At 35.7% G+C, this 23,045-nt stretch overlaps 3 protein-coding genes across 4 annotated transcripts; all 3 read left to right on the plus strand.

The window, feature by feature from the left end:
- Positions 1 to 3,589: 3,589 nt before the first annotated feature.
- LOC111215937 (glutathione S-transferase T3-like) lies at positions 3,590 to 5,473 on the plus strand. The gene is made up of 2 exons (XM_048740337.1): positions 3,590 to 4,939; positions 5,020 to 5,473. Exon 1 carries the CDS (start codon positions 3,590 to 3,592, stop codon positions 4,493 to 4,495), a length of 906 nt encoding a protein of 301 aa, XP_048596294.1. The 3' UTR covers positions 4,496 to 4,939; positions 5,020 to 5,473.
- A 1,929-nt stretch (positions 5,474 to 7,402) lies between these two features.
- On the plus strand, positions 7,403 to 11,646 carry LOC111215766 (phytyl ester synthase 1, chloroplastic). Of its 2 annotated transcripts, XM_022719835.2 has the most exons (14): positions 7,403 to 7,504; positions 7,596 to 7,990; positions 8,410 to 8,461; positions 8,709 to 8,764; positions 8,879 to 9,037; positions 9,115 to 9,219; positions 9,302 to 9,411; positions 9,488 to 9,609; positions 9,706 to 9,814; positions 9,889 to 10,022; positions 10,101 to 10,464; positions 10,785 to 10,898; positions 10,989 to 11,080; positions 11,157 to 11,646. In XM_022719835.2, the coding sequence occupies exons 2-14, from the start codon at positions 7,612 to 7,614 to the stop codon at positions 11,455 to 11,457; spliced, it is 2,097 nt and encodes a 698-aa protein (XP_022575556.2). In that variant the 5' UTR covers positions 7,403 to 7,504; positions 7,596 to 7,611; the 3' UTR covers positions 11,458 to 11,646. The 2 variants fall into 2 exon arrangements, with proteins under 2 accessions (XP_022575556.2, XP_048595908.1); XM_048739951.1 differs by lacking the exon at positions 7,403 to 7,504 and having other exon boundaries at positions 7,511 to 7,990.
- A 624-nt stretch (positions 11,647 to 12,270) lies between these two features.
- On the plus strand, positions 12,271 to 22,207 carry LOC106452658 (myosin-11). Its single transcript, XM_022719836.2, has 38 exons — positions 12,271 to 12,940; positions 13,314 to 13,442; positions 13,535 to 13,678; positions 13,761 to 13,906; positions 14,036 to 14,192; positions 14,274 to 14,332; positions 14,416 to 14,575; positions 14,702 to 14,851; positions 14,928 to 15,064; positions 15,139 to 15,285; positions 15,365 to 15,466; positions 15,548 to 15,605; positions 15,684 to 15,785; positions 15,854 to 15,891; positions 15,994 to 16,120; positions 16,207 to 16,374; positions 16,473 to 16,604; positions 16,698 to 16,807; positions 16,882 to 16,942; positions 17,018 to 17,195; positions 17,307 to 17,512; positions 17,706 to 17,825; positions 17,895 to 17,993; positions 18,075 to 18,296; positions 18,365 to 18,504; positions 18,627 to 18,738; positions 18,844 to 18,891; positions 18,965 to 19,219; positions 19,292 to 19,447; positions 19,540 to 19,734; positions 19,971 to 20,114; positions 20,200 to 20,270; positions 20,359 to 20,458; positions 20,538 to 20,594; positions 20,670 to 20,726; positions 20,804 to 20,884; positions 20,979 to 21,061; positions 21,133 to 22,207. Exons 1-38 carry the CDS (start codon positions 12,938 to 12,940, stop codon positions 21,254 to 21,256), a joined length of 4,578 nt encoding a protein of 1,525 aa, XP_022575557.1. The 5' UTR covers positions 12,271 to 12,937; the 3' UTR covers positions 21,257 to 22,207.
- Positions 22,208 to 23,045: the final 838 nt, after the last annotated feature.

Raw genomic sequence — 23,045 nt, forward strand, 5'->3', positions numbered from 1 at the left:
TTATATGATTGTATTTATCCACTAATATGGTTAACTCCATCTTTTAATTCAGACTTGCAACTTTCGAGTTAAAAACACACACATTTGACAAAAGAAAAATATCCGCGGGCTTACGATGGTGGGCCTTCCCGTGGACTTAAAAGTGGGATTTCATTGAATGTGCTTTTGGATGCTGGACCAGACTACGTTTTCAACCTTTTCCAATATTCTGTAGTCGGCCCATAAAAATTGTTTTGTTTCTCGAACATGAAAAATGTAAAAGGATCAATGTGGTACGTGCGATCCATGTGGATCTCTGTGGTCATAGTTGTTGAAACGGAGACGGAAGGATTTAAGCATGGAAGGGAAGTGAATACATCCAAATTCTACGCGCGTTGAATCTATGCTTGCTTTGTGTCTTCTTTATTTACCGTTAAAAACCTTACGGAACCCAATTGAACACGTCTTACGTGTGACCTAACTCCTCAAAAGACTACACACAACCCTACATTTTGTTTTTGTTGCTATTCTTATAATATACAAAGAAAATGATTACATAATAAAAGGAAGATATTTATCAAAAACATTAAAAAAAACGTAGGAAAACGACAATGAAAAGTGCGAATGTTTGCTTTTGTTTTATGTTAGATACTGCCTAACTGCGTAATCTTGATAACGAGACTCCAAGAGAGAATCAAAACCTCAAGCAAAATAGTTCAATTATTTATGAGGAGCTTCGTTATAAAATATTTTTGTTTCTTTAACAAACAATAGAAATAAAAATCAAACTATTATTTCATAGATTGCGAATAACAGTCAGGTCAGGTTCAAATGCATGGAGTATGCTGTAACACCCATCATTTGCTTTTTCTTTTCCTAATATCTTTAATCAACAACTATTTCTAAGTTCATTGTTTAGATTAAATCTTCAAAGCATAAACGGCTTAGAATATAAAGCTTCCGGGAGTTCCACTAGAACATGACTAATTTATAAAGGATTCTGCCAATTCACTTACCATCTGATTCGATTAGATGCGGCTCCGCTTTGATAATATGTTAAATTTGGGTTTATCATGAATGTCTGACTTTAAAATAATTTTAAAATAATGAATATTCTTTCCAACATCCATTCTCGAGATAATAGTGCGTATAATCATTAGTTTCGACATAATCTGTTATACTCCTCTGAGATAATATTATTTTTAGTTATCGAAGTGGAATTGAGCTTTCCTTGGACTATCAGTTGGTGTGATGATCGGACCAATTTTTAGGTCAGATTAATAGTCAGAATGCGTTCTAATACAATGTTAAGTTTTTGGGCTTCTAACTTAAAATCAATCGGTGATAAACAAATAAGCCTAAATCCCTTATATATTACTTAAAGTCTAGAGGTGAGCAAAAAAAAAAACAAACTCAAAAATCTGAACCAATCCAATCCGATAAAAGACAAATCCAAACCAAAGTGAACCCGACATAATATCCAAATAGATCTTGTTCTACGGCATTTTGGGTTTTGAGTTTTACCCGAATCGATCCCAAGTCGAACCCAAATCGAAACGGATTTCTAGAAAAACCCGAAAATTTTCAAAACCCCAAAAAAATAGCATACCACTTTGAATAAGTACTCTAATAAGTATATATAACATGAAAATAACTTCAATATTTAGTTTAATGTATATTTTTGATAATTAGTAAAATATTGAATATTTTATGTTTTAAGAATTGCATTTAAAATTTGATTATAATTAAGTTTTCTTCAAAAGTTTCAAAACTATTTTAATTTTAAATAATGTTTATTACGGTTATAGTTCTTAGTTGTTAGTTTTAAATTGTTTATGTTTCTCTCTTCTTAACAACCACTTTTAATCATGCCATCAATCCTTTGTCAATATAAATTGTTTAAATTTTTGAAATTTGTGAACTTAAATATGTATTTCTAATCAAAGTATTTGGATAATTAAAACATGAACTAGAATCAAACCGAATTTAAAACAAAGTCAACTGGCTTTTTAAGTATTACTCTATCTGAACTGACATTTAACCGAAGTTTATAATATTCGAATGAGACTAAATTTGTGCTCTCAATAAACTCGAATCCAAATTGATCCCAAATACTCGAAACCCATGTCTACGTAAGTCTATTTTGTATTTCTAATGTGTGACTTTCTCTTTAACAGAAAAAATTATATAATATAGTTAAATGATTTCGGATTTTTTTTTGTCAACATATTAATTGTTTATAATGTTTTATAAGTTGATTTGGTACTAAGAGCATCGGTATCGGGGGCCCTTAGGCCCGTCCCGTACGTTTAAATGGGTTGAATTTAAATGAAAAAGAAATTAAAAGAGAGTGGGACGGGCCTTAAGTAAGGGCTGTTCGGGCTCGTCCCGTTGACGACGTGGCAGCACGCGAGTGGCTGTCTCCATCTGTGTTGTTCGCATGTTCTTCTCCTCGAGGACTCCGAAATCCTAAATTAAAAAAAAAATTCGAAAGCTCGAAGGCGATTGCGATGGCGATGGCGAAGCCTTGATCTCCAAATCCATCTCTTCAAATCGAAAGGCAACCCTGCGTCTTCTCTCTTTCACTGGAGTTGGAGATCGGTATTATCTTCGCTGGCGAGGTCGCAGATTCCGGCGTCGTTTCATCCCCCGATCCTTCTCCAAAGCCCAATCCACATCGGTTCGCTTCCGTTCCAAAACGACGAGAAGCAATCCTCCCCAAAACCATTGAGAATCGTCCCAATCTTAACAAGGTATATTTTTCAAGTCCGATCTGATTTCGAAATTTTTTTTAGGGTTTTCTAGAAATTCGAAGAATAAAATGGTATTGATCAGAGTGTTTGTTAGATTCGATGGGAAAAAGAAATAGATTCATTGGTTTGAGAACAATTGTATAGTTGCTAGGGTTTGGGAATTTTTTATAGTTCGTATAGATATCCGCAGCTTTCTATGGTTCGCTAGTATGATTGTTTCGTTGTAGCTTCTGTGATTGCGATGTGTTGATTGTATGCTTGTTCAAATTTATAAGTTTGGAGCTTTAGTATAGATTTCTATGAACAAATGTATGATTGTTTCGTATAGATTTCTATGGTTCGAGATCAATTGTTTAAGTGGTTTAGAGTTTGATTTGTCTGCAAATTCGAACCTGTGAACATAAGCTCATGTCATTTAAAATCTTAATTTGTCTGCAAATTCGAACCCGTGGTTTAGAGTTTGATTTGTCTGCAAATTAGAGTTTGATTTGTATAGATTTGATTCGTATAGACTAATAATTTAGAGTTTGATCCGTAAAGAATTTAATTTAGAGACATTGCATTTTCCATAGTTTTTAGAGTAATGTCTATTAAAATCTTAATATTCTAATGCATTGAACTGATTGTTTCTCTGTCTTCTGTTAGACATTTAAGCCACTGATGTTTTAAAAGAAAGTTGATAGCTTTTTAGTTGTGTATTAAGTTGGGATTAGACATTTCTTGTTCGGAGTTGGCCATTAAGGCGGTTATGTACTTTGTATTCTTCACTTCCTCCTATTAAAAAATCTCTTCTCTTTTCTATCTTCTATCATCTCATTAGTCTTTCTCCAACAAATCTCTTATATTTAGTTTCTGTTATGGATCCAAACAATCTTCCAAGCAAGTCCTCTAGCTACGTAGGACTGCTTCACAGTCAACAAGGTAGCGTGTTCCATGAAAACTTTCCTTATGAAAGTTTTCATTCTAGTGTTAACTTCGGAGAATCACAGCCTTTTCCGGCTTTCAGCTCACAACAATCTCAAGATGCACCATTAGAGCCACCAGTACAGACACCGGCTGCCCGTGGTGTAAGGCGCAAATGGAATCCAGCAGATGACGAGGTGCTGATCAGTGTGTGGCTTAATACTTCGAAAGATGCAATTGTTGCAAATGAGCAGAGGTCGGGGGCCTTCTGGAAACGGGTTGCTGCTTATTATGCAGCAAGTCCCCATGGAATAGAGGATGGTGGGAAGGAGCACGGTTGTTGCAAGAAGAGGTGGCACAGAATTAATGAAGATGTTAACAAGTTCTGTGCCGCATACTCAGCAGCAGAGCGACAAATGAGAAGTGGTGAGAGTGACACTGACGTTCTGAAGAAGGCACATGACATTTTCTTCTCTGATCAAGAGCACAAGTTCACACTTGAACACGCTTGGTGTGTGTTGAGGTTTGAACAGAAGTGGCTCAGCCTCAACGCACCCACGACTGCTGGCGTTTCGAAGAGGAAGAATGTGGACGTAAATTCCCAAACATCTAATACTGAAGGCTTCGTTGATGTTGAGAGCAGGCCCGAAGGTGTCAAGGCTGCTAAGGCCAAAAGAAACACGGGTAAAGGGAAGTCTGTGGCTGAGATTGCGACCGTTTGGGAAATGAAGAAGGACGATTTGGTGAGGAAGGAGAGACTGTCGAGGCTAGCAATACTAGACACTCTCCTTACCCGTACTGAACCATTGACTGAGGCGGAAGTTGTTGTGAAGAATAAGCTCCTAGCGGAGTTATTCTAAAAAAAAAATGTCTCTTTATGTATGATATTTTCTGTATGCTCTATGTTCTTGTTTGATGTATGTCCTATGTTCTTGTTAGGTGTTTGGTCCATGTAGTCCGTTTTCCTTAAATGAGTTTTTATTAATGAATCATTTTCTTTAAATGTCTTCGCTCTAAATATGTGTATGTAATTTAAATGTTGACAATGTATGCAGGTTAAGTTAAAATGGGACATTACAGCTATACGCAGCCATCAGAAGAGGAGGATTTATTTGGAAACAATGAGGACAGTGACTACAGCGAGACGGATGATCTCATACGACGTGACCAAGCTGAGTTAAGCTTGGAACGTACTCAACAGGTTGACTACCCTCCGCAACCGGAGGTAGAGTTTAGTTTTCCGCAGGTTTGCTATTGTGGTGCTACGCCACTGCTAGCAACGTCTAACAACAGGCAAGATCAAGGTATGTGGTTGTTATTAATTTACTTGCTTATGTGCTAGTTTGTGTATGTATTTAGCTGCTTTTGCTTGTCTGTGAAACAGGCAGAAGATTTTTCACTTGTGCGAACAAAGACGACGGCGAATGCCATGTCTACAAATGGTGGGATGAGGCGCTGATGGAGGAGATGAGAGCCAGAGATATCCACGTGCTTCAGCTAGGTGAAAAGGTAGAAAGCCTAACCCTTTTGAGTGACTATGACACAGAGCAGAAGATACGAAACCTAGAGAAGATTGTGGGTGATATGGCTAAGGAGAAATCTTCTTTTAGTCATGGGTTTGAGTGCTTTGTAATAGGCATAGTTGTTCTTGTTGTTGTAATATGCTTGGTTGTTATGTTTGGATAATTTTAACTTCTCTAACCGGCATGGTTTGGGTTTTTACCGGATGTTAAGGATATGGTTTTGTACTCTTTAATATAACGCATAAGTTTGTTTAATTGTGCTCAAATAGAATGGCTGACAATAACTAACATGATCGAGTTTCTTATTTGTAACATAACTCATTTGTAAATTAGAATGGCTGACAACTAGAATGAAAGCTGACAACTAGAATGGTTTATTTGTGCTCGTGACCAAATAGCACAAAACTACCACATGTTTATTTCATTTATAACCATAAGTCACAAGTTGAGATTCTTTGTACCAATAAGTGAGTTGATAAGTCACATGTTTATTTTGCTTTCTACCAATAAGTCACAAGATGTACTAAAGAGTTAATATCAATATTCATTCACGGGAGGATTCGTAGACACTTCTTCTTTATCATATAAGTATTGACACTTCTTCTCTCATCTTCTCTAAAATTCTAAACACTTTTTATCTTTTGTTAAAATTTTCTATGGCTTCTTCTTCACATTATCATTACCACAAAGATAATGATGATGAATTAGATGACATATTTGAAGATTTATGTGAAGAATATATTGATTTCAATCCACAACCAAAAGAGCGAAAAACACAAGTTTTTATCGAGAGACACCGGGAGGAAGGCCATCAGAAGCTCTAGAATGATTATTTTAGCGATACTCCAACATACCCGCACAATATATTCCGGCGACGGTTTCGAATGAACAAGGCATTATTCTTGCGTATTGTGCATCGTCTGTCTACAAAAGTTGAGTACTTTAAACCCAGAGTAGATGCAACCGGACGGTCGAGTCTAACTCCGCTGCAAAAATGTACCGCAGCAATAATGGTGGTGGGTCTGACACAGTTGACGAATATGTCCGAATTGGAGAAACAACAGCTCGAAGAAGTTTGCACAATTTCGCCGCGGGAATAATCGACTTGTTTGGCGATGAATACCTAAGACGTCCCACACCGGAGGATCTGCAAAGACTACTATATATTGGAGAACAACGTGGGTTTCCAGGGATGATTGGAAGCATCGACTGTATGCATTGGGAGTGGAAGAATTGCCCCACGGCTTGGAAATGAATGTATTCACGAGGAACCGATAAACCAACGATTGTCTTGGAGGCGGTAGCTTCATATGACCTTTGGATTTGACACGCGTTTTTTGGAGCTCCAGGTACTATGAACGATCTTAATATTCTCGATCGATCACCCGTTTTTGATGACATTATTAACGGAATAGCATCACAAGTTAACTTCCATGTTAATGGTAATCCATACAATTTGGCATATTATCTCACCGACGGTATTTATCCGAAATGGGCTACTTTTATTCAATCTATCCGACTATCACAAGGTCAGAAGCATTCATTATTTGCTCAAACCCAAGAAGCTGTGCGAAAAGATGTCGAGCGTGCATTCGGAGTCCTACAAGCTAGGTTTGCCGTTGTTAGAAATCCATCTAATATTTGGGATAAAGAAAAAATAGGAAATATTATGAGAGCATGTATCATACTCCATAATATGATTGTCGAAGATGAAAAATCATCAGGAACTCAGGACAACGGTCGGGAATTTGAAGAAAGAGAAGACGTGGCTACATTTTCCGTCAATATGCCTTCACCTATCGTGAGTACAATTGAGCGTCGCACGAGCGTTCGGAATAGACAAGTCCATGAGCATTTAAAAAATGATTTGATTGAAAATATTTGGACTAAATTTGGACATCTTACCCATAACATATAATTTATAAGTTTCTATTTGTATTGGAATAAATGTTTGTGTGTTTTTTTTAATAATTATGATGTTTTGTATTTCTATTTTACAACTTTGTAATTTTCTTAAGATTTCAATTTTAATGTTAAACTTTTTTAAAATATATTTCATTTACAACTTCTTTTTATATGTTATACATTATGAAAATAATAAATTAATTAAATAATAACCTAAGGGACCAGGAAAGTCCCACTAATAATCTACCAAATTGTTTAATGTCCTTAGCTTAGGTCCCTTAACATATAACCTTAATATAAAATGCTAAGGGCTTGTGGGTTAAGTCCCACCAATACCGATGCTCTAAGTTCTACTTCTACTCAACCTTGTGTGTTAGATACAGACACTGAGAAATATATCTTTATTGCTTTGTTGGCACAAACAGTGTAAAACTTTGTAACGTATGGTATCATTTTCCTATTTTTTTCCTTTACAAAGCTCTATTTTCTCTTTTGTAAATTTTAAGAAGAATCCTTTTCCATTACCTCCCAGACTCAAAAAGAGCAAAATGGCAACAACAACAACAAGCTCAAGTCTGTTGGCGTTGCCAAGTTTCAGATCGAATTGTAACCAGAGACCCAGTTTCAAGGTAAGAGCTCAAATTTCGGGTGATAAGGCAACGTCCGTGGAGCCAGTGAACGGTTCTGTCTCTGTGTCTAATCTCCAAAACCTGAAAGGAAGTGAAGTGAATGGGAAAGTGAAATTTCAAAGGGAAGCCGAAATTGAGCTGTTATGGGATGATGGGTATGGCTCCAAATCCGTCAAGGATTACTTTGCCGCGGCTAGAGAGATTTTGAAGAAGCCTGACGGTGGTCCTCCACGGTGGTTTAGTCCCGTCGATTGTGGCCAACCAATCAAAGATGCTCCTACCTTATTCTTCTTACCTGGTAAAAATAATAATCAAAGTTTGGGTTTTTAACGTTGATTGCAGAAACTGCTTTGCTTCTTTCTCCACACAAGCAATTGGGTTTTTACTTTTTACTATTCCTCTTAAGTTTGAAACTTTGTTTTCACCTTCATTTCTTTGTGTTTCCATGGAGCAAAAGCTTCATTCTTTAGGGCCTTAGGCTCCTTAGTTATGGTTTCAACTGTTTTTTATTTCAAAGTTCCAATAGTATTCGTACAAAGTTTTCATGGGAGTCACTGAATGTGTTATAGAACTTGATGGCTGGGGCTGTTTTGTTAGAATGTAAAAGACTGAGCCTCTAATTAGTAATGGGTTTTTACTGTTCTTTATCTGATACTTGCACAATCTAGTCAAAGTTCCAAGCTTTTTATAATTTCTATTTTTTTTCTGGTAATGCAGGGATGGATGGCACTGGGATGGGTCTTGTTCCACATCAAATAGCACTTGGGAAGTATGTTCACTCTTTTTGTTTTTTATGCCTTCCCTGAAACGACAATTGACTAAGAAATGTAACAAATGGAGACATATACTTTGAGCTCAAAGTTGCAGAAGCAATAGTATCTAATGCACTAGAACTAATGCACAAATGGGGTCTGATGCAATGTATTTATAAGCTTTAGACTTTTTTTTTATCTTTTCTGTGTAATTCTCTGTCACACACAGTGTTAGACTGTTTTTCATGAATTTACTTGGTACAGGGCTTTTCATGTCTGGTGCCTGCATATTCCAGTACATGATCGAACTCCATTCCAAGGTAATATATATATTAGAGAAACACACACATTTGGCTATCCTGATTGTTATTATACCTTATGTTATTCGCTCATTTTTTCTCTGTGTATTCTCTGCTGTTGGCGTTACCATAAAGGGCTGCTGAAAATAGTAGAAGATGTATTGAGGCAAGAGCATGCTACACGTCCGAATAAACCGATATATCTCGTGGGGGATTCCTTTGGAGGATGTATGGCTCTTGCTGTTGCTGCTAGAAACCCTTCATTAGATTTGGTGTTGATACTAGTCAACCCAGGTCAGTAAATTATTTTTTTATTTAATTGTGTAGCTTTATATATCTAAATGCATATATACATTTTCCTTTTGTTTTAGCAACATCATTTGAGAGGTCACCGCTACAGCCGTTGCTGCCTATACTAGAGATGGTGCCAGAAGAGCTTCACTTTACTATTCCATATGCTCTAAGCTTTATTATGGGTAACATGAATTGTAACAAATAACATTTTTATTTTTCTTGGTTAAATAATCTTTTTACTCAGGCTTTCTTTGATATAATTAGGTGATCCGATAAAGATGGCTTCAATTGGTATCGATAACCAACTTCCAGCAGGAGTAAAATTGAACAAGTTGAGAGAGAAGCTTACTAACTCCATGCTTCCTCTTCTCTCTGTGAGTGTCTCTTTAACGCATTGTTTTGTTTTATACCAGATGACTTCTTCTTCTTTTTTAACCATGCGCTTTTTAGGAACTCGGTGGTATTATTCCAAGAGAAACTTTACTTTGGAAGCTCAAGTTGCTGAGATCTGGCGCTGCTTATACGAATTCTCGCATCCATGCTGTTGAAGCCGAAGTCTTGCTCCTTGTTAGGTTATTTATCTTCTTCCTTATTGTATTGCATTTCTTGTCTCCTACTTGTTCAGTTAAAGAAATAACTTTTGATTTTTGTTATTACGGTGCTTTCAGTGGAAAGGACAGGATGCTTCCTAGCCAAGAAGAATCGAAAAGGCTTCATGGGTTACTTAAAAACTGTACTGTTCGATGCTTCAAGGAAAACGGGCATACCCTTTTACTGGTAAAGTTAAAAAAATAGTATTTCATCAGAGGAATATTTTACTATTATTCATTCACTTGTACTCATTGTTCCAGGAAGATAGCCTCAGTTTGCTCACGGTTATAAAAGGTACATGCAAGTACAGGCGCTCAAGGAGATATGATTTTGCTTCTGATTTCTTGCCTCCCAGTAAGGGAGAACTTGATTTTGCCCTTCAGGAACTACTCAGGTAACTTCTCTAAGCCTTTTTGTCATATTATAATAGTATTATCTGTTCTGACTTTCTTTTTTTCTCTTGTGCAAGCAGGTTCTTAAGAAATGCTGTTAGTTCTGTGTTTCTGTCAACAATGGAAGATGGTAGGATAGTGAAGGGACTTGCTGGTGTTCCAGATGAAGGTCCGGTGTTACTTGTTGGTTACCACATGCTGATGGGGTTGGAACTTGGTCCAATGTCCGAGGCGTTTATCAAAGAGAAAAACATTCTCTTCCGTGGAATGGCACATCCGATTCTTTATGCAGAAACTGATTCAACGAAGGAGTTTGGTTACATGGACTGGATTAAAGTATTTGGTGCCTACCCTGTCACCGCAACCAATCTTTTCAAGCTATTGTCTTCTAAGTCTCATGTTCTTCTCTACCCCGGCGGTGCACGAGAAGCTCTCCATAACCGGGTTAGCCATCTTCATACCCTTTTTGTGTGTTTAATATCTCTCAATGGTCAAAAGAAAGATGACGGATTGATGATACTTCCATATGGTTTTAAGCAGTGTTCTAAAAATCGGTTTAGGCACCCGCCTAGTCGAATCGGCTCTGAACGAATCAGATTGAATAGTAATTGTTCTAGGTGTTCTTTTTCTATCTGATTTTTCAAAACATTGTTCTAGGCGTCCGCGTAAATAGTATTCCTCTATAAGGCGCCTAGCGATTTCTTGAACATTGGTTTTAAGAATCCATTTATTATTTGGCTATTGAACTCTTAATTGTTTTACAGGGTGAACAATACAAACTGATTTGGCCTGACCAGCAAGAGTTTGTGAGAATGGCAGCACGGTTTGGCGCAACTATAGTGCCATTTGGAACGGTTGGTGAAGACGACATAGCTGAAGTAAGCTCAGCCTTTTTAACGTATGCATTTGTACAGTTGTTGAAAATGAGGCAAATCTTTACTTTCTTTCTTCTGTTTTTGCCTTTGCAGTTGGTTCTTGATTACAATGACCTGATGAAGATTCCGTTTCTCAGTAACTATATAACGGAAGCAACTCGCGATACCAAAGAGTTTAAGTTGAGGTAAATATTGCTTTCCTATAAGCCGTTGAAACACTCAAAGCCAAAAGCTGATGGGTGTTGTGGTAATATTATATAGGGACGAATCAAGCGGGGAGGTAGCAAACCAGCAACTCTACTTGCCAGGGGTCTTACCGAAAATACCGGGTCGGTTCTATTACCTATTCGGGAAACCGATACACACTAAAGGAAGACCAGAACTTGTGAAAGACAAAGAAGCAGCAAAACTGGTTTACTTGGAAGCGAAAGAGGAAGTGGAGAAATGCATAGCCTACTTGTTGAAGAAACGTGAGGAAGATCCATACAGAAGTGTTGTGGACAGATTAAGTTACAGTTTGACACACCTTCCTGAGAATGATGTCCCTTCTTTCGAACCATGATTGGAAACAGAAAGCGGTAAGTTTAGTAAATCTCATATAAACAAAACAGCTGTGTGATGTCATTGATTATGTATCTTTACAGAAAAATTCAGTATATATCTCAAATTATATATATAAATGTAATTGTTTAATGCACATGAGAAGTGTATGTTATTGATGTTCAGGGCTCGTAAGATTCATTTTTGGTTACATGCAGCAAGTTAGTAGTATCTACATTAAATATTGGATCATCTTCTTTTGAACACTATATATAGGATCATCTTCATAACTTGACTTCTCAACTCCAATCTTTAGGACTTCAAATCTAATCAGTCAGAATTTTAATTAGACCAATCCAACACATTAAAAGGGTTATTCAAGTAACACTTTAGCTGATTTATTCATTAAGGTTCTACTTGACTTAACACTTTAGCTGATTTATTCACTATATATAGGATCATCTTCATAACTTGACTTCTCAACTCCAATCTTTAGGACTTCAAATCTAATCAGTCAGAATTTTAATTAGACCAATCCAACACATTAAAAGGGTTATTCAAGTAACACTTTAGCTGATTTATTCATTAAGGTTCTACCTATTGCTACTTTCAAAAAGTTAGTTTATCTTATCTGATTATGTCGTTTCAAAGATCTGGACTCGGTACACATGAGGAAAAGTATTTGTGGGCTGCACTCTTTTTTCCTTAACCCTATTGAGTTTTCCATAAGATTTTTAATGAGCCAACTTTTTATGCATTCTCAATTTTCATAAAGTAAGAAGTGTTATGAATATTGTGTATAATATACATTATTGATAGTCTTCCTAGATATACTTGTTCTCCAAGTTTCTTACAGCACGATGTTCTCATGCTTGTTCCATTTGCTCTTAAACCGGGTCCAAATACATATGACCTAGTTACAATAACCAATTAATTGTAATATATACTATGTAGTTAGCTACAAAATTAAAGTGAGACGTAATTTGATACAAAATAAGAATGCCGAAGGCAGTGAAACGGAAGAGGCGGCAGGAGGAGAGAGAGTGTGCTTGTTTATGTAAGACTCGAATAAGGGCCACGAATTGGCCGAAATCATAGGGGCAGAAGAATTATGGCACTCTCTGAATCATTCAACATTAACGTTTTCCCTCTTTCTCTCCTTCTCTCTTCCTTTTTTTCCTCTTTCAATCTGATTCCACTTCATCAGCCCATCTCAAGGATTCATTCCATCTTTTAATTTGTCTCCCTGGTTTACCTCAATTCTCGTGGAATTATGAGGAGTTTGGTTCCGATTTTTTTCGCACGGAGTGGTGCTCTTTAGTAATTTTGGGGTAGGCTGAAATCTCCATGTGTTGTTTTTCTAGGTGTTCACAAATTTCATAGGTTCCTTGTGTTCCAAGTCACTTTCTAGATCTACTACTTATGATACTTTCTCCCCATGGATATGGTTTTGTTAACTGAGGAATTAATTAGCTGCTGAGATTTGGATTTGAAGCCTCCAAATGGTATGTTATTAATTGTAATTTTCTTCTATTTTTTTTTTTTTGCTATGATTATAAGTTACAGTCGTTTACTCAATCTGTAATATAATCAGAAGGAATACAGTATTAGAAACTGAGGTTAAGGAACAATGAGATGAGAAACCAAAACAAGACATGATTTATACAAGATTGTTAGCAATCCTCTGATACAAGAGCTTGAAAGATTTTATCTTTCAAGCAGATACTACATTAAGTGGCAATTAAAGCCTATATACTATACTTTTGTCGCTCTTGCTATTCATAAGCATTTTCCCTATTAAAATAGCAGGATGATATTGGTTATTGATTTCATCGATTGCCTTTCACAAACTGGTTTTTCCTTTTTCTTAAACTGCAGGGAACTCCAGTTAACATCATTGTAGGCTCTCATGTCTGGGTTGAAGACACAGATGTGGCTTGGATTGATGGGCAAGTTGAAAAAATCAATGGACAAGATGTTGAGGTTCAGGCCACAAATGGAAAAAAGGCTAGTAGTACACTCAATCAAACCGAGTTAAACATTTTCTTAGTACCAGGGCTGATTTATCTAACTTTTTTTATTTATATATACAAGTATAGATCACTGCAAAGTTGTCAAAGATATACCCAAAAGATATGGAAGCACCTGCAGGTGGTGTTGATGACATGACAAAGCTATCTTACTTACATGAGCCTGGTGTTCTTCAGAACTTAAAGATCAGATATGAACTTAATGAGATTTATGTTAGTCACCTAAAATTCTATTTTTCTTCTTTTCTTATAAGACTATTTTGCTTATTAACGGTAAAGTGGTTTTCATTGACAGACATATACCGGAAACATCCTTATAGCAATTAATCCATTTCAACGACTGCCACACATATATGATGCACATATGATGCAACAATACAAAGGAGCACCATTTGGAGAACTTAGTCCTCATGTTTTTGCAGTTGCTGATGTTGCATACAGGTGTTCTTTAATTGTCAACCTTTTTTTTATAACTCGGGGTATCCGGCGGGTCGAGGCCCAACCGACTAATCCCCTGGGAACCTGTAATTGTCAACCTTTTAACTGAGAGGTGATTTATGTGAATATCAGGGCAATGATTAATGAGGGAAAAAGCAATTCTATACTTGTAAGTGGTGAGAGTGGAGCAGGAAAAACTGAAACCACAAAGATGCTTATGAGATACCTTGCTTATCTTGGAGGTCGTGCTGTTACAGAAGGCCGAACCGTTGAACAACAAGTTCTTGAAGTATATATATGATGTTCTTATCAATGTTTCTTAATTATCTTGATGAGATATTAGTTGTAACTTTTTTTCTCTTCTTTGCAGTCAAATCCTGTGCTTGAGGCCTTTGGTAACGCCAAAACTGTCAGGAATAACAATTCAAGGTGAAGCAAACTTTAACATTCATTGGCCTACTGTTAGAACTTGGAGCTGACGATGGTTAAAAATTGTTTTCTTGTCCTCACAGTCGGTTTGGTAAGTTCGTTGAAATCCAATTTGATAAGCAAGGGAGAATATCAGGAGCTGCTGTAAGAACATATCTTCTAGAGAGGTCTCGTGTCTGTCAGATATCTGATCCCGAGCGCAACTACCACTGTTTTTATCTTCTGTGTGCTGCACCACAAGAGGTATCTTTTTTGTTTCTTCATTTCTAATTTTTATCCCATTCCAAAATAATTGTTACTCGAACATGTCAATATTTGTTATATGTTTCGATGCAACAAGAAGCGTTAACATTATATATAACTAAGCAGGAAATTGAAAAGTACAAGTTGGGTCATCCAAAGACGTTTCATTATCTGAATCAGTCCAAATGTTTCGAACTCGTTGGTATAAGTGATGCTCATGATTATATTGCGACAAGAAGAGCGATGGATATTGTCGGGATAAGCGAAAAGGAACAGGTTGGTATATAGGCTTTGCGTATGATGCAAGTAAATCTTATGATGCAGTTTTTGACTGTCTCTCCCTCCACAACAGGAAGCAATTTTCAGAGTGGTTGCTGCGATTCTTCACATCGGTAACATCGAATTCACCAAGGGAAAGGATGTGGATTCATCGGTTCCTAAGGACGATAAGGCGAAATTTCATCTTAACACAGTTGCAGAACTTCTCATGTAAGATTTGTGTGAGTGTGTGTGTGTCTAGTTTCAGTACAAGAACTAATTAATTTTTTTTTTTTTTTTTTTAGGTGTGATGTAAAGGAACTTGAAGATGCACTGTGTAAACGTGTTATGGTCACACCTGAGGAAGTTATCAAGAGAAGTTTAGATCCGCAGAGTGCTGCAATCAGCAGAGATGGTCTAGCTAAGACGATTTATTCGCGGTTGTTTGATTGGTTAGTGGCTGCTGGCCTTTTTGTCAATAATTTACAGATTTGATTATAGATACTATTGAATATCTCTGGTTATTTGCAGGTTGGTACAAAAGATAAACGTCTCAATTGGACAAGATGCCAATTCTAGATCACTCATTGGAGTCCTTGATATATACGGATTTGAAAGTTTTAAAACAAATAGGTAAAATGAAATGTCTGCCCCCAACATTTTTGTGTGTATGTGAGTGTTTTCTCTCTGCTAATAAGGATGGATTTGTTGCAGTTTTGAACAGTTTTGTATTAATTTCACGAATGAGAAGTTGCAGCAACATTTCAATCAGGTACTTTCTTGATTGTAGTGGAAAACAATTGTAATTATAGGCCACTCTGGTTAACGAGTTTGTCTTGTTGTTTTGCAGCACGTTTTCAAGATGGAACAGGAGGAATACACAAAAGAAGCGATAGATTGGAGCTACATCGAATTTGTGGACAATAAAGATGTTCTTGATCTTATTGAAAAGGTTAATAATATCTAATTTTGGACTCCTAATGAGAGGATTCGGTCTAATATGTTTTATTTCCATCTCAGAAACCTGGTGGAATTGTGGCACTCCTTGATGAAGCTTGGTAATATTATTATTTTTTCAATCAACATGGACATTATGTATGTAATGTAGTTTTTATTTATTTTTAAATGTCTTCTATCAATCTTTTTGGGTTTCTATACAGTATGTTTCCGAAGTCAACCCATGAAACATTTGCGAACAAGCTTTATCAGACTTTTAAGACCAACAAGAGGTTCATCAAGCCAAAACTATCTCGAACAGATTTCACTGTTTCCCATTATGCTGGAGAAGTATGTTACTTGTTAACTGTACAACACAAGAAGGCTTGTATCTTCTATATAAGTTTCTTATTAGTATTTTCTCTTTTTTTTTTCAGGTCCAGTATCAATCTGATCAATTTCTAGACAAAAACAAAGATTATGTGATCGCTGAACATCAAGATTTGTTGGGTGCTTCCAAGTGTCCTTTTGTTGTTGGACTCTTTCCTAAGCTCGAAGAAACATCTAAATCTTCAAAGTTTTCTTCCATTGGCTCTCGCGTTAAGGTAAAAAAAACATTGAAAATATTCTGTGAAAGTTTTCAAATGTTACCGTTTATTTTCTTTGAAGAAATAAAAGTGTGCTTTCCTCCTGATTGATGCAGTTGCAACTCCAGCAACTTATGGAAACATTAAACTCTACTGAGCCTCACTACATCAGATGTGTGAAGCCTAATAACCTTCTGAAGCCTGCTATATTTGAGAATATCAACATTATGCAGCAACTTCGGTGTGGTGTAAGTATAAATGCATAATATATATTTTTCCAACTGTGACATGTTGAGTGTTACAAATGTTTCATTACCAAAGCACAAATTCTTTTCTTCTAGGGTGTTTTGGAAGCGATCAGAATCAGTTGCGCAGGGTTTCCCACTCGTAAACCATTCTTTGAGTTCGTTAACCGCTTTGGACTTCTGTCTCCTGAAGCTCTAGAAGGGAAGTAAGTAAAAACATTTAACTGTAACAGTTTAATCTTGGAGTTCAAATTAAGTGTATACTATTGTCCCTGAACAGCTATGAGGAGAAGGCTGCATCTAAAAAGATTTTGGACAATATTGGACTCAAAGGATACCAGGTACTTGATTTTTCGAGGTCGTATTACCATATATAATAGAAGAGTGCAGCTCATATATGTTGTTGGATAATACAGATTGGTAAAACAAAGATATTCTTAAGGGCGGGCCAGATGGCTGAACTTGACGCAAGAAGAGCTCTGGTTCTTAGTGATGCTGCAAAAAAGATTCAGAGACGAATAAGGACTCATCAAGCCCGAAGAAGGTTCATTTTACTAAGAGAAGCCACCATTTCTCTCCAAGCTTTATGCAGAGGTAAACCAACCCATCTTAATTAATCCCTATCTTCTCTTTTGTTTATAATTTAGAAAGGAAACAGTTTTCTCATACTTGATGAATTAATGACGTTTTGCAAAAATATTATAGGAAGACTTTCTTCGAAACTGTTCGAAAACTTGAGAAGGCAAGCAGCTGCAGTGAAGATTCAGAAGAATGGTCGGAGATATCATTCTAGAAAAGCATATAAAAATATGCATGTAGCGGCACTTGCTGTACAGACAGGTTTAAGAGCAATGGCTGCTCATAAAGAGTTCAGATTCAAGAAGCAAACAAAGGCTGCTACAACTATTCAGGTTTGACACCTTTTGTGGGAATTTTTTTTTTTTTTGAATACCAGGAGGTTCGGGGCTGAAACCACAGCATGTAATATAAGTTTTGTCCCAACCGTCACTCGAATTATATATTCATCTTTTCTTTAAGTGTGAGTTAGATTTGTTTTTTTTTTTTGAATTTTACTTACATTGATTGGTGTTATTATAATTGCAGGCTCAGTGGCGTTGTCATAGGGCAACATCTTACTACAAGAAGCTTAAGAAAGGAGTGATCCTATCGCAGTCACGATGGAGAGGCAGGCTTGCAAAGAAAGAACTTCGAAAGCTCAAAATGGTACATGAGTCTTACTTTCTTTCATGCCTTTGGCTATAAGATAAGATGTTTTTTTTGTTTTGTCTTCAGGCTTCGAGAGAAACTGGCGCACTGAAAGAGGCAAAGGATATACTTGAAAAGAAAGTCGAAGAACTCACATACCGTGTGCAGTTGGAGAAACGTTTAAGGGTAAAGAGTTTTTAGTTAGGGTGATGATGATAATGAAGAGAAGATATAATAATGGGAATTTGTCAAATTGTGTGTTTGCAGGTTGATCTGGAAGAACAAAAGACGCAAGAGATAACGAAAATGCAGAGTTCGATGGAGGAAATGAGGAAGAAAGTGGAAGAAACAAATGTGTTGCTTGTTAAAGAACGTGAAGCTGCAAAGAAGGCCATAGAAGAAGCGCCTCCTGTTGTAACAGAAACGCAAGTCGTTGTTGAAGATACCCAAAAGATTGAGTCATTGACTGAACAAGTGGAAGGTCTAAAGGTATATATATATATACTAGTGCCTCATTTATTTAAAAGATAAATAGTAACCGTTTTGTGTTCCAACAGACTGATCTCGAACAAGAGAAACAAAGGGCCGATGATACAGCAAGGAAGTTTGATGAAGCTCAAGAGTCTAATGAAGAGAGAAAGAATAAGTTGGAAGAAACAGAGAAAAAAGTTCAGCTCCTACAAGAAAACATCACAAGGTAAAGACCATATCCTTATCTTCTTTCCTTACTAAATAGTAAGAACTCTATATATGAAGGTCCCATATATTATTATGATTTCTCGGCTGAAAGTTGTAATTAAAAAATATATATATGATCAGGCTGGAGGAAAAATGCACCAATTTGGAATCAGAGAATAAAGTGTTACGACAACAAGCTGTGTCCATTGCACCAAATAAGCTTCTCTCCGGCCGATCCAGGTCTATTTTACAGGTAAGGGCCGTAAGGCTAGTAGTAAACTATATTATGACTCCTTTCTTCTTTTTTTTGTCTTAAGTAAATAATGGCTTCCCAACTTTTCATCAAAATAAAACACAGAGAGGTTCAGCCAGCGGTCATTTATCAGTCGATGCAAGGCCAAGTTTGGTAAGTACATCTCTTAAAAAAGTAATATATCTGTGTTACCTTTGCCTTAATATTTATTTATTTTTTGAAACAGGATCTGCATAGCCATTCAATAAACCATAGAGATATAGCCGAAGTGGAGGATAAGCCACAGAAATCATTAAACGAGAAGCAACAAGAAAACCAGGAGCTGCTTATCCGCTGCATCGTTCAACACTTGGGTTTCCAAGGGAACCGGCCCATCACAGCATGTATCATATACAAATGCTTATTACAATGGCGGTCATTTGAAGTTGAAAGAACTAGTGTCTTTGATCGGATTATTCAGACTATTGGACATGCTATTGAGGTTTGTTTCGAGCTAACCTTGCTATTTTTATGCGTCAGTGATTGCAATTTTTCTATTTTTATCTGTTTTCAGACGCAAGATAACAACGATATATTAGCATATTGGTTGTCCAATGCCTCAACGTTGCTTTTACTACTCCAACGCACGCTTAAAGCTAGCGGTGCAGCAGGGATGGCTCCACAACGCCGCCGCTCATCTTCTGCCACTCTCTTTGGGAGGATGACTCAGGTGTTTGTTGTTGCCTACTTAAACATTTTACTACTAACATAGACTGCATCATAAAGTTTTTAAGTTTGTCAATATGTTTAATTATTCTCTAGAGCTTCCGTGGCGCACCCCAAGGTGTGAATCTTAGCATGATAAACGGTGGAGCTGATACCTTGAGGCAAGTCGAGGCTAAATACCCGGCTCTACTCTTCAAGCAGCAGCTAACAGCTTATGTTGAAAAGATATATGGAATGATTCGTGATAACTTGAAGAAAGAGATTTCTCCTCTCCTCGGACTGTGCATTCAGGTATGTACATAAACATTACAAGGCCGGATTTGGGTACAGCCGGGTGAAACATTGGCATTGGACCCCAAAATTTTTGAAGAATTTTTATATAGGGATAAGCTTTGAAATTACAATTTTTTTTTAATTAAAATTCTTAAAGAAATGTTTATAAAATCCCGAATCTCAGATCCGGCTCCTGGACATCGTTATATGTAAAAGAAACAAACGCATTAGAGCTTTTTTCTTTTGTTGATTAGGCACCAAGAACATCAAGAGCAAGTTTAGTGAAAGGAGCATCTCGTTCTGTTGGCAATTCTGAAGCTCAACAAGCATTGATCGCGCATTGGCAAGGAATAGTAAAGAGCCTTACAAACTTCCTCAATACTCTGAAATCAAACCATGTAAGTGTCTTAAATATTCTAGTAATGCTGATGAGAGATTACAAGGCTTTCACTAACTTAATGATTTTTATTCATATATATATAGGTTCCTCCGTTCTTGGTCCGAAAGGTGTTCACGCAGATATTTTCATTCATTAATGTCCAACTGTTCAACAGGTTCTCACCATCTTACTCTCATATTATACATTTTGCTTCTCCAAAAAAAATTTGTATTAATATTGCATTCTCATATCGACCATGACAGCCTTTTGTTAAGACGGGAATGTTGTTCATTTAGTAATGGGGAGTACGTAAAAGCAGGTTTGGCTGAACTAGAGCATTGGTGTTACAAAGCAACTGATGAGGTAACACAAACTGATATATATGATAGTTTCACTCTTTTAACTTCAAATACTTACGTAAAACAAAAAATCGCCATTGCAGTACGCAGGTTCTTCTTGGGATGAGCTTAAGCATATCAGACAGGCCATTGGGTTTCTGGTACCTTTCATGATAAATGTTGTAAACCTGAAACAAGTCAAAACATTGCTCACATTGTTTTATAAAAAAATGCAGGTGATACATCAAAAACCTCAGAAAACATTGGATGAGATAAGTCATGATCTGTGCCCGGTACGTGGATTTGAATTGTTTAATATTAGAAAGTAAAAGTGTTGGACTAGTCTGATCAAATCTGGTTGAAAATGCAGGTACTCAGCATACAGCAGCTATACCGAATAAGTACAATGTACTGGGACGATAAGTACGGAACTCATAGCGTATCCCCAGACGTAAGCTTTGGTTTTTTTTTGTATAAAATCTACTCTTTATGATATATGATTCATGATAACTAACCTAGCAATTTGTTTTGTTGTATAAATATAGGTGATAGCAAATATGAGGGTGCTAATGACAGAAGATTCCAACAATGCTGTTAGCAACTCTTTTTTGTTGGATGATGATTCCAGGTACTCACTCTCGTGAACTCATTTATCCATTTCAATTTCTTTTTCTTAAGCATATTGTGTTTTCTTGGCAGCATTCCATTCTCGGTTGATGATCTGTCAAAATCAATGGAGAGGATTGAGATTGGAGATGTAGAACCACCACCTCTCATCCGAGAGAATTCTGGGTTTAGCTTTCTCTTGCCATGTTCTGGCTAAATAAGTGCTCGTTGGTTTCCTAGAGAGATAAATAAGATGAGGACTGTATTCCATTTCCTATTATACGTAGGCCCAACTACTAAGCTAGAATAGTTCAATAAGTTTGCATCACCATTTCTTAATAATTTGTTGTTTTGAAACTTTTGAATAGAGGTGTCAATGAGTTAACGTTTGATGATTCGAGGAGTTGGAAATTTTTGAAGCAGGTATAATCCAATCTTGAGCTATACCAATCCGATCAGAAATCAGATTGTGCTAAAAGAAAGGGAAATTATTTGTTAACTTTTCTTATTTGATAATTCGCATAACTTGCTAAATACTTGTATCTTTAACTAATTAGGGATGATTGAGAAAAAAAAATCAGAGTTGAAAAGTATTGGAATATACTGCCAAAAGGTAGTATTTCGAACTCGCTTTTATATTTGAGAAAATTTCAAATATACCACAAATTTGATACCACTTTTCAAATTTACCACTAATAAATGAATATTTTCACAAATACCTAAATTTGTGATAAAATAACACTAATCTATTTTTTTAATATTTATAGAACATTTATAAACTAACCCCAACCCCTTAATAATAAACCTTAAACAATAATCACTAAATCCTAAACCGAAATATTAGTATATTTTTGGATTTTTGGTATTTTTGAAAAATGGTATTTAACTTGTGGTATTTCTAACAATTTTTCTCTATAGTTTGCTCAAAACTACTAAGGAAAATCATTTTCAACTATTATCTATTTATTATTTTAAAATAGTTTTTTCTGGTATATTAAGAAAATATATAGATTTTTATATGCAAAAACATAGTTGCACAAAAAGGTACTTGTCTTTAAAAAAAAATATTTCCAAATCCAAAATTTAAGATCAAAATAAATGAAACAAAAAATTAATCAGTTTTTAACCTAATTAGAAAATGGGTGTGGTTCATTTCAGTTGAATAAATGTAATAAAGTCAGCCTAATACTCCATCAGTTTCATATTAAGTGTTGTTATATAAAAAAAATTGTTACAAATAAGTGTCGTTTCTGACTTTCAATACAAAATTTATTAATTTTATCAAACAATTTATTTTTATATTCGTTGAAATATAGTTATGTGTATAAGTAATGATGTTTTTGTATAGAAAATATACAAAATGAATTGATTTCTTAATTTGTGTGAACAAACCCAAAATGACATTTAAAATGAAACGGAGGGAGTATAACATAAAGTCTAATTAAGTCAACGTCATATTATTAGTTAGAATAATTTTATCTTTATTTTTTATGCATGTAAACTATAATGACTCAAAATTAATGGATAAGCGAAAAAATATATTAAAAAATTATTATGATTTAGTTTGGTCATCAAAATTTATATACATGCATAACTTTTCAAAAGATTTTCGCTTATGTTCCCGCAACTCCAAACTGGTAACATTTTCATGTTTCTTTCCGAACATAACATATATCAAGTTATAAATAATTTTACCAAAATATATTATAAATTCAAAACAATAAATAAATTAAATGCAGCTAACAATGTTAAATTTGATTTTAGCCTATTTAAAATTACTTAAATTATGCTTGAGTTGAGATGAATAAAATCAATTTAATACATCAAAAATAACTTAATCGATCAAAATGTTTATAAGCAAAATCAAGTGTTTGTTTTAAAAATTATCTATTTGTTTTCATACATTACATACCAATTTTAAAAAGATTTAGAACTGATAAAATAAAATATTAATTAAATTCTTATAAATTATATATTTTTAAATATTTATATTTGTGCATGGACAC

Source organism: Brassica napus, chromosome A9 (assembly GCF_020379485.1).
Source record: "Brassica napus cultivar Da-Ae chromosome A9, Da-Ae, whole genome shotgun sequence".
In the NCBI taxonomy this organism is placed as follows: Eukaryota; Viridiplantae; Streptophyta; class Magnoliopsida; order Brassicales; family Brassicaceae; genus Brassica; species Brassica napus.